The sequence below is a fragment of the Eublepharis macularius genome, chromosome 7 (genome assembly GCF_028583425.1).
Source record: "Eublepharis macularius isolate TG4126 chromosome 7, MPM_Emac_v1.0, whole genome shotgun sequence".
Lineage (NCBI taxonomy): Eukaryota > Metazoa > Chordata > Lepidosauria > Squamata > Eublepharidae > Eublepharis > Eublepharis macularius.
In genome coordinates this window covers 136,287,106-136,300,254 of record NC_072796.1, presented here as the reverse complement: position 1 = coordinate 136,300,254, position 13,149 = coordinate 136,287,106, and the positions used below count along the sequence as shown (strand labels likewise).

At 45.0% G+C, this 13,149-nt stretch overlaps 1 protein-coding gene across 1 annotated transcript in view; it reads left to right on the top strand.

The window, feature by feature from the left end:
* Positions 1 to 10,018: 10,018 nt before the first annotated feature.
* AGO2 (argonaute RISC catalytic component 2) overlaps positions 10,019 to 13,149 on the top strand; it is a 44,211-nt gene continuing 41,080 nt past the window's right edge. The window contains exon 1 of the mRNA XM_054984710.1: positions 10,019 to 10,109. Within this exon, the coding sequence (XP_054840685.1) occupies positions 10,064 to 10,109 (46 nt within the window). The 5' untranslated portion in view covers positions 10,019 to 10,063. The remainder of the gene's footprint in view (positions 10,110 to 13,149) is intronic.

Below are 13,149 nucleotides of genomic sequence, written 5' to 3'. Positions count from 1 at the left end.
CAAGCTCACTCCCTCAGTCTTCATTAGACCTGCTGTAGCACAGTGGTTAAGTGGTTTGGTTGTGATTTTGTGAATCAGCCCTCTACTGGTTCGAATCCTTCTACTGCCATGAGTTCAGAGGGTGGCCTTGGGTCAGCCACTCCTCTCAGCCCAGCACCCCAGCGGTATTGTGGGGTTACAAAATAGAGGGGTTAAGTAACTACCTAAAATATATATGTTAGAGAATATTTGTTATAAATGTGCACAATGTAGATTAAAAACAAGTTTAAAACATAAGGCCTGAATGGCAAGCTTCATGTATATGCTAAAACTTGCTAAAACATCTCAAGATACAGATGATGGTACAGTGCAATGACCAACACAAATAGGCCAAGGTACAGTAAAATAACAACAACAACAACAACACTAACTTGTTCACTGCTCTGGGTGGGGCACTAATCTCTCTAGAAGGGTGGTATATAGGCGCAATTATTATTACCATTATTATTATGTGACAACCACCATCTTGAGGATCACTGATACAGCTCGGGCGGAGTGTGTGCGTGCACATTGGGATTATATTTTGTGTGGTTGCTTTGCTTTAGTCCACAAAAGCTTCTGCCACCCCCACCCCACCCCCAAATGTTAGTCAGCAGGGCTGGGATTAGGCCTGACAATTCATCATCAGAGGATAAGGACACCAAGATGTTGTCCCATGGAGGACAAAGCCATGACGTGTGTGGGCCCTCTGACTTCCCTGGAGCCATTGGGGGACTTGTAACCAGCTGTGGCTACCAAACCAGATGCTCAGGAGCAGGAGCCGGCATGAGAACCTGGGATTGCTGAGGGACACATGACGGAAACTTGCCCGTTGCCCCCATGGTTGCTTCCAGGACCCTAAGAGCAGAGAAGACAGAAAGCCCAGGCAGAAGCACAACTGCACCTCTGATGGCAGAGGCACGGCTAGCTGCTTGAGGCCTCTCTGCTGACACCAAGGCATCTGGAGACATGTATCCACCATAAGACTTTGCTGGATGCCGGACAGAGTGCTTGCAGACTCCAATCCACTGCTGCAGCTGCAGGCACTCAGTCCTACAGATAACCTCAGTTCTGCTCCAGCTGTTGTGGGTTCAGCAGTTTTAATAGTGCTTGCTATCCTTGATGCCCACTTGCCTCTGGGTGCAAACAGGACAGGAGGACGGGCTGTATAACTTACAGGCAAATTTCCTGGTGGGCCACTTGCCTCACTCTCTTTATGGTCATCGGTGTCAGTTTGCCATTAGTCTTTTCCCACGTTGCTGCCAGTTTTCAGCATTGCTGAGCTGAATTACCCCTGCAGCCGCTGGCTTGTGGCACTGCAGGGTCCACTTAGCTTGGCTTGCTCCAGGGCCGTTTGCACTTTCCAGTCTGTTCCTGTTAGTCCCAGAGGAGCCGCAAGACTTTTTAAATTAATTTTGTTGTAACAGATTATCCTGTGAAGATTAGCTGAAGATCCGTACGCACTTGTAACAAGGACATTTTATTGCTGCGTCATGCGCATAGTATACATCTTTTTCAGATATACCCATCTGTCTGGGTGTTATATCGCCCCCCTTCCCTTTCATTCAATATGAACAGAGCTTTGAAATTTTGAAAAACAAATCATTAAAAACACTTGAGACTCGCTTCTCTATGGAGTTACTGGAATGGCTGGGGACTTCTACATCCATTACAAAGCTGAAATTTGGAATATGCATTGTCCAAACCACCTTGGTTACTAGAGACATTTTTAATATTGTCACCCAAGGAATGCCACAATACAAAAAAGGACATTCTAGTGTCTGCCAACAGTCAGAAGTCAAAGGACTATTGAGCTGGTGTACCCACTCGCTCCCAGGAGGAATCCCATCTCTGGAGGAAGACTTGCTTGGCCTCCACTAGATATAAATGATGGCATTGTCAGACTTACCTTCCTCCATTATCTTTTCTCCACTTCTCTTGAGTGCCTTATCTCTTTTAGTTTAGCCTAATGGCACGGGGTAGTGTTCCTTGATTGATGTAAACCCCACTGGGAGACAATTGTTGCCCAAATATAACTGATAATCAAACAAACATGGGGTATTTTAACTCTAATGGTCAAAACATGGGGCATTAAGGCTCCAGTCTTTTGGAGACTTCTTGGTGAGTAAGCTGCACTGGTCACAGTGGGAATTTCTTCTTAGTAAAACGCAAAGAGTTGTGCCTCATGTTTCTAAAGGTCAACAGTCCAGCCAAAAGCAAACCCAACTACTCGTGAGATAGCATTCTTGCCTGTCTGTTAGGGATCACACACTTTAATCAACCTCTGGCTGAGGGAATGGGAATTTTCAGTGGCTGTCAGCAATGCCAGTATGAAATTGCACAATCCACATGTGCCAGAAACTGAGACGCATGGAGATTTTCACTTTATGTGTCCTCAAATCTAGGAAGAGAGATTTTAATCGGCAATGTTACTGTGGTTTGAGGATGCAAGCTGGATTTATGTTGAGTAAAGTTATATCTCTGTGAGAAGCCTTTTTCCGTGTTACTGTCACTACCAGCACCATCCCAGTGCTAGTGAACTGGATGCTAATATGTGGAGATGCTGGTAAGGAGTCAAGAGGGGGAAAAAAGACAAAGGGTTGGGTGGGAAGGGAAAATTTGGAGAGCAAATCAGATTTCCAGACAACACAACCAAGATACCATCAGAGCCTTAATTAAGAGGAAGCAGATGTTGGAAGACTTCTCCTTGGAGCGACGATGCCCAAATCTGCATGAAGCAGACCAGGGAAGAACCAGGAAGCTCCAACACAGTACAGTGGAGCAGTTTATTGGAGTGCGGCTGTGATCGGAGAGATCACCAGTTCAAATCTCACCTCTGCCATGAACTCACAAGCTGGCGTTAGGCACACAGTGGCTCAGATTAGACACAGCGTTCGCTGGTCCTGTCTTGCTTCCCTGCAGCCCCACAACAGTTGTGGGGAACCCTCCTGGGCCCAATTTGGTTCAGGACCATGATGCCGAAAGAAGGGGGTCTTTGCGTTCCCACTGTTCCATTTTTCCAATACAAATCAATCCTAGAGGACATTTTTGGCCGCATTTTGGGATTTCACATGTACATGCAGCCCTGCAACAACAATGTGCCCACCACACTGTCTGACGATGGCTGCAGCCCAACTTTCCCTTCCTGCTCCCCTATTCTTTCTCTCCCCAATTAATACATCCTTCCCATCTCCATTCCCTAAATATCTCACCCCAAGTTACTCTTCTCCCTCCTTTCCCCATTCACCCGCCCCTTCCCCTTTTCCCTTACTTTCTTTCCTTCCATTCCTCTCTCTGCCTTAAAGGCCAAATCAGGTAAAATGCTGGAGTTAGAAATCTTGGATCTTGTTGAGCATACAGATTCGTAACCACCAGTCCTAGAAGAGCACGACCACCTTTCCAATCTCCTTTTCCTGATCTGTCCCCTAGAAACGTCTCTTGCCCTGGTAAGGAAAATACAGGATTTGCACTATTTTCCCTTACTAATGCAAACAGCAGCACCAGGGGCTGATATATGTGTGGGGTTGATTGATGTCAGAGGTCAAAAGGATCAACCACCCACTGAAGTCCATGGTCTAGAAGGCCAATGGTTGGTTGGAGATCCTGGAGTGCCTCCGTGCTGGAAGAAACACTTGCTGTTATTGGACGGCCTTTCTCACGGAGATCCAAGGCAGGTCACACAGTGTGAGTGAAGATACAATATACAACAACACTTGAAGAAGTAGAGCGGCAGCTCTCTTATATCCCTTTTAGGTCATCTAGCCCTTGGAGAACGAACAACGTACTACCTGCTCTCCCCCCAAAAACATCCCAGGTCACCTGAAGGACTCTAGTGATATCATAAGAATCTGTAGGGTGATTTTCCAACTTGTTGGTTGAAAGAGCACGGAGGGTGTAGCACCTCTTTTATGTTCCTTTTAGACTCTTTGGCTCCTTGAAGCATGAGTAAGTTATGCTCTGCTTTCTCCAGCAGTTCTCCCTCACCACCCTAGAGGCATCTAACACTTCATAGGAACCTCTGGGGCAATCTGCCATTTCCCATCACCTGGAAGCGGCAGACGAGCATGACTCTCAGAGCAGGGGGACATGGCTGCTCTCCATCTCTGCTTTTTCTTTCCCTTCCTTCTCCGTGTCTTCTTTCCCACTCCTCTCCTCTTCCCTTCTTCCGCTCCCCAACCCACCTTCCCTTCTTCTTTTCTTCCATATGTCAATAAATTCCCTCCTCCCGAGGTCTTTGCATCTGTGTGGGAGAAAGAGGCAGTAGGAAGAGGGGAAGGAGATGGCTGTGGTCAATGTCCTCAGACTCCCATGAACTTTGTAGTTAATTATGTTTACTTGCTGTTATGATCTTCTCTTTCTTTAGGGTGGATTTTGCTTTAATCTTTCCCTTCACACCCTCTGGGTAGTTAGCTGCCACCAGGAATAATAAATTCCAATATATTTTATTTAAGTTTTCCCTTTGGTAACGTGTTTATGCGTCAGGCTCCTTCGTGGTTCTATGTGGCCCTGAGGATAGGAATGGGAGATAACAATGACTGCTACTCTGGGATATAACTAAACAAAATAAAAGTTTATTTTTTAAGAAACGTATTGGTTACATAAAAGTAGTTCTTAGTTCTTCTAGTTGCTTCATCCAAACTCATTCACACAGATCTCTTGTAAGGCGTCACACGCAGTTAGCCTTTTTCTCTAGGCTCTATATTTCCCTCACAGAGAACTCCTCAGACAGCACACAGCTAGCCTGTTTCCTTTTCACTCTCAATTCTCTCTCTCTCTCAGGCGCACACACAGTTTGCCTGCTTCAAATAGAATGAATATATAGAGCAGAACCACAAGTGACAAAAGGCACAGATTGGACACTCGTCAGCTTCCCTCAAGTTTTGGTGGGAAATGTAGGCAGCTTGGCGGAATATTGGACAAGTGACAGTTGAAAGGCCATTGGACAGCAGTCAGAGAGCGAAGCTGCGAGACCAGGGCGCCTACATTTCCCATCAAAACTTGAGGGAAGCAGACAAGTGTCCAATCTGTGCCTTTTGTCACTTGTAGTTCTGCTCATAGTCTCCCAGACACACTCAGTTCAGGCTTCCCCTCAGGTTGCCTTTCCCTCACAAATACATGAACACCCTCAGGCTGCACACAGCTCGCCTCTCTTGCCCTAACTGAATCTTTTTCTCTCCCTCAATAACTGAAAACTGCCTTCACTCCGCCCACTCTCTGTCATCAACCAATCATATCACTCACTCATCTCTCTTTCACCCCCCCCACTCTTCACCTATCTCACCAAACATTTAAAGACACATGCACCCATTTCTTGAAATCATTACACTTGCATACTGATTAATTGTCATTATTTAACACACATTATCACATATTGTGCTTCCAGCCTTTGATAGGGTTCAGTTGACTCTGGCTAACTCAGTTAACAGCCCAGGGGTTATATTAGACCCAGCACTGTTGCTAGAGAAACAAGTAAACACAGCTGCAAAAAAGGACTTCTCATAACTTAAACTAGCTTGGAAGATGCCCCCCTACCTTGACACGGCCATTCTGGCCACCTGGATTCATGGCACAGTAACATCGAGACTAGACTATTGTAATGCACTCTACGGAGGTCTCCCCACAAAGTTGACTGGGAGACTCCAGCTGGTGCAGAATTCTGCAGCTTGTTTACTCTCAGGAGCTGCACAGAGCATCCATATTACTCCCATTCTGCAGTCATTCCATTCATTTCCCATCAGTTACTGGGCTCAATTCAAGGTCATGACTATCATATTCAAAGCCCTCCATGGCCTTGGCCCCTTGTATCTGTGCCACTGGCTATGTTCCCTACATTCCTCCATGGCAGCTGTGCTCATCTGAACAGGGCCTTCTGCAGATTCCAACCCTGCAATTGGGCAAAATTAACAGTTGCCCTCACATGTGCTCTCTCTGTAATAGCCCCCACTTTATGGAATGGCCTGCCTGAGGTGGTTAGGAAAGGCCCCCCTCTCCTGGCTTTCCACAAATTCTGCAAAACTGAATCATTCAGGAGGGCTTTCTACTCAAATTACCAGACCGTGTGATAAGAAATAGTTCAGAGAGTTACCTTGGTAGGGTTGGGGGGCTAAATGCTATTGGGTACTGTCTGCTGATGTAGACATGTGCCTGTTAAGGAGTTTACACATTGCTAAACATGTCATGGAAATCAGTTATGCTTTGTTTCCGCTAGATTTCATCTCTGTGCTCAGCTTTATGCTTACTGAAAAAATTTCTGCTACCATTCTCTGTTATATCTGGTTCCCGGAATGTCCTAACTGTTGTTCATTATTGTACTTTGCTCAGTGAATGTCCTAGCTGTTGATTATACTATATTTTCACTCACACTGTGTAATCTGCCCTGGATCTCAGTGAGAAAGGTGAGCAAATAAATAAATAACAATAATGAAAATTTTCAATCCGTTATGTTATTATTGAACATAATCCACAATTTATTGTCGAAGGCTTTTGCGGCTGGAGAACGATGGTTGTTGTGACACTGAGAGATCTCTGTCTTTTGGTGCTACACCTCTGAAGATGCCAGCCACAGCTGCTGGCGAAACGTCAGGAACTACAATGCCAAGACCACGGCTATACAGCCCGGAAAATCCACAACAACCATAATCCACAATTATTTCTTATTTAATACGAGGGGCTCTGCCCCAGCTTTCTCCCTTCACCAACCCCCTAGCTCCCTGCACTTGTCATATATAATTGAATGAGAGATTCTGTCTCCTGCTGAATGAGTTGCAGCAATACTGGACAAAACAACAGCAATAATGCTTGTTTTTTCTTGGTGAACTGTAGCCAAAATTAGCTTTATAATAAATGTATTCTCTCTGGGAATCAGAATGTCAATTTTCACAGTAAATAAATAGGGCCTTCTCAGGAGTGGAACCTCAATTGTCGAGCTCAGGAGTGGAACCTCAATTGTTGAGCTTCATTTGCCTGGTACACAGTTTAATTTCTTTTAGTCACCCATTTACAAGGTTTGTATTCACTCTTGTCTTTAGTTAACGTGATTATTCTGCCCTTGTCCTCCTCTGCTCATTACATAATGTACTTACTGTCCATTGTTCTTTTCATCTTGTTTGCCCTGAAGCTAGTGGTTTACTGATGAGGTATTTTTAATTGTTTAGGGATAACTGAGTTCATCTCTTCTGCAGCTATGTCACGCCGAGAAAGTGGACACCAATAGACAGTGCTCTTTTTTCCCTCTAAAAAAGAAGGGCAGGTACTCATAGTGTTCTCCCCTTTCAGCCCAAGAGATGCTGGTACTCCATAAAGATATAAAAAAAGCCAAGCCGATAAATAAATATTGTCATCAAATTAATGACGATAGTCGCAAGTTGGTAGCCATGTTGGTCTGCAGCAGAACAGCAGGGTTTGAGTCCAGTATGTTGTTTAATATATCAGTCTTAGAATTGCTTACCCTCTGTTTCAGCATTTCTTCACCTCTGTATTGGGTTTCTACTTTCTGTAAATCTTTACAAATGTGCATTTATATATGCAAAGACATTGTTTATTGAAATGCCTTTGAAGTTGACTGTAGTAATTCACGCTGTGTAATCCGCCTTGAGTCTCATTGAGAAAGGGGGACTATGAGTAACATAAATAAATGAATAAATAAATGAACAGCATTTTCCAAGGGTATGAGCTTTCAAGATTCAAAGCTCCCTTCATATACAAATTCCCAAAGGCTTACTTCTGAGTCCGGCTGCAATCCTATACACCCAAACTTTGGCTCAAATCCCACACCACTAAATGGGAGTGCATCCCGGGATAAGAGATGACATCAAGCCCCATTGAGCTCAACAAGACCTACGTGTGCAGAACCATGCTGTAGATGAATGCTACATTGTGTGTATGACTATTGTTGTTATTATCTCTGTTTCCCTTAGTCCACCAGATGTCTGGGCTGGAATGTTTGGTCCCTCAACGACTCCGATTTTATCCAAAAATCAGTGAGGTGTATTGCCTTAGTATATGGCATATTACAAGGAGCGTGGCTTTTTGTAACTGGCCAGTTGTTATCCTGATTATTATGATGTTTGATGACATCCCAGATGTTTGGGCTGGAAAGTATTATAATCAATATAATATATTAATAAATAAATCCACCAGATGAGAAGGAACTTTTGGTCCCTCACTGACTAGGGAAGGCTTGGGCGTTCAGCCGAACTCTCTTCTGTCATAGGGTCAGCCTTGGTCAATAATTGGATGGGAGACCTCCAACAAAGACCAGGGTTGCAGAGGCAGGCAATGGCAAACCACTTCTGTTAGTCTCTTGCCATGAAATCCCCACCGGGGGTCGACATAAGTCAGCTATGACTTGGGGCAGGATTTCATTTTTTCATAATCAATATAATATATTGATAGATCATCATTATATTATCATAATTCACTAGATGTTCAGGCTGGAACTTCCCTCACCAACTAGGGTTTTACCTAAGAATCTAGAAGCCAGTCAGGTACTCCCTTAGTGTGTTGGATAAACGTTCCAAGTAGTGCAGCCATTATTATTGCTTTTGTTATGATTATTTATTTATAGTCCACCTTTTCCTCACTGAGACACAAATTCTCCAGAACTGTGAGCCCTGAGAGGGAAGGTTTGGGCATTCGGCTGACCTCTCTTCTATCATATGATGTGGAATTTTATCAATGTTTTTAATATGAAATTAATTGATATCTTGTATGTGAAATTTAAAAGATATATTAATTGATATTTTATTATAATCAATATATTAATCAATAATATAATTGTATTATTATAATCAATATAATATATTAATAGATTATTATCACAGTTCACCAGATGGGAAGAAACTTTCGGTCACTTACGGACTAGAGAAGCCTTGGGTGTTCAGCCGACCTCTCTTTTGTCTTACAATGTGGAACTTAATTGAGATTTTAAATGTGAAATTAATTGATCTTGTACGTGAAATTTAATGAGCATCTTAACTGATATGTTATTAGAATCAATACATTAATCAATAATACATTATTATAATCAATATAATATTAATCAATAAATTATCATCATCACAATCCACCAGATGAGAAGCAACTTGGGCGTTCAGCTGAACTAAATTCTGTCATAGGATGTGGAACTTAATCCATATTTTTAATGTGAAATGTAATTGAATTGATATTTTTAAATGTGAAAGGTAATTTTAAAAACCTTAAATATATATTTATAAATACTATAAATTATATACACATGCACACACGAAATATTTCTATAAATACATAGATACGAGCCTGAGTCTGTCTGACGGGGAGGACGGTCTAGAAGTGTAATAAAATAAATAAATAAATATTTAAGTCTGAAAAAACTCTTAAGCGGCCACGGAGGCGGTCGCCGCCTCCTGGGCGGCGACGGAAGGCGGAATTTAATCAATATTTTAAATGTGAAATGTAATTGATGTTTTTAACGTGAAATGTACTTTTAACGTGAAATGTAATTGAATGGATATTTTAAAATGTGAAAAGTAATTTTAAAAACTTAAATATATATTTGCACACACACATATATATTTATATAAATATTTATATAACTTCATATATGAAGATTAATATATATATATATAATACATATATATATATTTTAAAAAAGCGGCCGGGGAGAGCCGGCGCTGAGGCACAGGCGGCGGGGCGGGAGCGCCGCGCTTCCCTGAGGCGATCGCCGCCTCCTGGGCGGCGACGGAGAGCGGCCGGCCGGGAGTAGCTGAGGCCAGCCGGGGCGGGGCGAGCGCCCTCGCCTCGCCTCCCTCCTCCTCAGCCTCGGCCCTGCCCGCCTCTCGCCTCAGCTTCCTCCGCCCTCCCCGTCGTGTCTGCCTGTCTGCCCGCCCGCCCGCCCGCCTGCCGGGGGCTCGCGCGCGCGGAGGAGGAGACGGAGGAGGGCGGCCGGCTGAGGCGCTGCGAGGGGACGCGGCCAGAGGAGGAGCCGGGCGGGCGCTGCCCCCCCCCCCCCGCCAGCCGCCTTTCTTCTCCCTCTGCCGAAGAAGCAGCCGCCCGCGCGCCCGCAGCCATGTACACGGCGGGGGGAGCGGCCCCCGTCGCCGCCGCGGGGCCCGGTGAGTCGCGCCCGCTTCCAGACCGGGGGGGGGGGCGGCGGCGGAGAGCGAGCGAGCGAAGGAGGCAGCGCGCGCGGCCTTCCCTCCTTCCCTCCCTCCTCCGCTGCTGAGGCGGAAAGCAAAGCGCGGGGAGGCGGCGGCGGCGGCGGCGCGGGAGTGGGGGGGGGGGGAAGAGCCGGAGCACGAGGCGCCGCCAACGGCCTTTGGCTACGGGGCCGCCTTCTCCCCCCTCGCGGCCGAGCGCTGAGGGGCCCTGGGAGGCGGCGCGTTTCCGGAGGCCTCTTGGCCGAGGGGGCGACGCGAAATGGCCCCTCTCGTGCGGGGCGGGCGGGAGGCGAAAAGAAGCGGGAGTCTTTCCCTTCTCCCCCCCCCCCCCCACCCCCGCGCCGCCCGCCCGGCCGGCCGAGACCGCACGCGCTTTGCTGGGACCGGGGCGGGCTCGCAACGGCCGCTGCCGGTTATTAAGATGATCAGTCATAATAGGAAAGAGCAAGAGTCCAGCAGCACCGAGAAGGCTAGCGAAATCGGTGGTAGGGGATGAGCTTTCGTGAGCCACAGCTCCCTTCTTCAGATGCAGCCAGGAGGGCAGTCCATTTGTCCATATATATTGGAGAATCGCTCCGCTCTCCCAAGATATAAGGACAAATGGATTCATATTGTGGCTGCGTTTGAAGAAGGGAGCTGTGGCTCACGAAAGCTCATCCCCTACCACCGATTTTGTTGATCTTCTGAGTGCTACTGGACTCTTGCTCTTTGCTGCTGCTGCAGATAGACTAACGGGGTGACCCATCTGATTAACAATAATGTCATTAACGATATTGTGTAGTTTTAATACGCCAATCTTAGAATCGTTTACTCTCTGTTTCTGCATTTTTCCAGCTCTGTATTGGGTTTCAAGGTTTATTCTTCGCAAATTTGCACGTATATTCCCTATTCTGTTATTGGAATGTCTTTGGAATTGTTTGTAATGACTCTCACTGTGTAATCTGCCTTGACTCTCAGAAAGGAGGGCTATAAATAATGAAAATAAATAAAGAGCGCTTACTATTAGTAAAATCAGTAAGGATATTATTGAACACCTACTCTTAAGTGTTGTTTCTTAGTAGCAAGAATAATAAAAAACAAAGTATTAAGTACTGATAGTTCAGTGTTAACATTCATGAAGAAATTATTTAGCACCTGCTATTAGTAACAGCAACAAAATAATAATGGAATTGATGATAGCTTACTAGAAAGGAAAATCAATAAGGATATTATTGAGCCCCTGCTCTTAGTAGTGAGAGTAACCAAAAATAAGGATTGCTAGTTAAATATTAATAATATCCATGAAGAAATTATTTAGTACCTACTATTAGTAACCCTGGCATGGATAGCCCAGGTGAGCCAGATCTCATCAGATCTCAGAAGCTAAGCAGGGTTGGCCTTGGTTAGTAATCGGATGGGAGGCCTCCAATAAAGACCAGGGCTGCAGAGGCAGGCAATGGCAAACCACCTCTGTTAATCTCCTGCCAGGAAAACCCCACCAAAGGTGGCCATAGGCCACCTATGACTTGTGGGCACTCTCTGTCACTGCCATTAATAACAAGAACAAAATAATGCATTCATGTTAGCTTACTATTAGTAAAACCAATATTAAGCACCTACTCATAGTAGCAAGAACAACCAAAAAGAATAATGGTATTAAGGACTGATAATTCAGTATTAACATCCGTAAAGACATGATTTAGCACCTACCATTTTTAATAACAACAAAATAAGAATGGTGTTAAAGATTAATAGCTTAGTAATAATAGCACCATTAAAGAACTTTTGAGACTCAAAGCTCAAATCATATTGGTCTTTAAGGTGCTACTGGACTCGAATCTTGCCCTTCTACAGACCAACACCGCTACCCCCCTGAAAATATTAATAAAGATAGTTTCAGGTAGGTAGTTGTGTTGGTCGTCAGTAAAACAGCAGGGTTTGAGTTCCATGGCACCTTAGGACCGACAAGATTTTCAGGGTATGAACTTTTAAGAGTCAAAACTCCCTTCGTCAGAACTCTCTAAAGGTTATACACTAAAAATCTTGTTGGTCTCTAGGGTGCCACTGGATTTAAATTAATAAAGATGCTGAGGGCCTACCATTAGTAATAATAAAAAGTTACTAACCATGCTACCTACCACCCAGGGGTCCTGCAGTTCCATTGTAGATTCTCCATTCTACCCATTATTTAAATATATGATCTCTCTTTCTTTCCCTCTTTTTCACCCCCTCCCCACCTCCGGTAGTTTTTATTTTTTGGTACAGACATTTTGCATTTTTGCCGGCTTTCCCCATGCTGCCCGGCTAACTTTTACTGTGAGGTCTCAGCCCTCTAACACAGCCACCACAAGGTGTGCCGCTGTTGTCCTTTGCCTCAAAGTTAATTGATGGGCAGAAACGGCTCTCCCTCCACCGCTTTGTGAAAGTGAGTTTCTTTGTGGGCCTGAAATTGTGACCTTGCTTTTGGTACCTTCGCTTCTCGGTGGAGCAGGATGAAAATGGAGAAAACTAGCTTGCTGAAACGAACCCCGCTGTCCACCCTATGTTGCCTAGAAACCCATTCTGTTAGTCTCTGGTGGCACTGCTGGTTGCCGTATCCTTTATGTGGGTCTCTCTCTGTCCCATCCACATTGCTTACTCCCTCTGCTGTAGGCAGCTTTGCAACAGATCTTGCAGCCAACGTCATTTAGCTTGCTGCCACTTCTTCTGAATCCCATTTTTAGCTACCAATTGTTTTTGTAGTCCTTGTACTACTACTCTAGAGCTGGACTCCTCCACCTTTCCCCCTCATGTTGGTTACCCCCTTCATTGTGAGGAAAGCCTTGCAGTTACCAAACAGTGCCTCTTCTTTTGCTCTGGGTAAGTTGCTGGCACGCACTCTGTCCAGGGTTAAAGGGGGTGGGGGCAGTAGAAACAAGTAACTTCAGTAATTCCTTCTGTGCCTTGTATCTAATAGTAACAGTAAGGATGAATAAGAACGGTGGCCAACCTGTTTGGCAAGCGTGCCTCAAGCCCA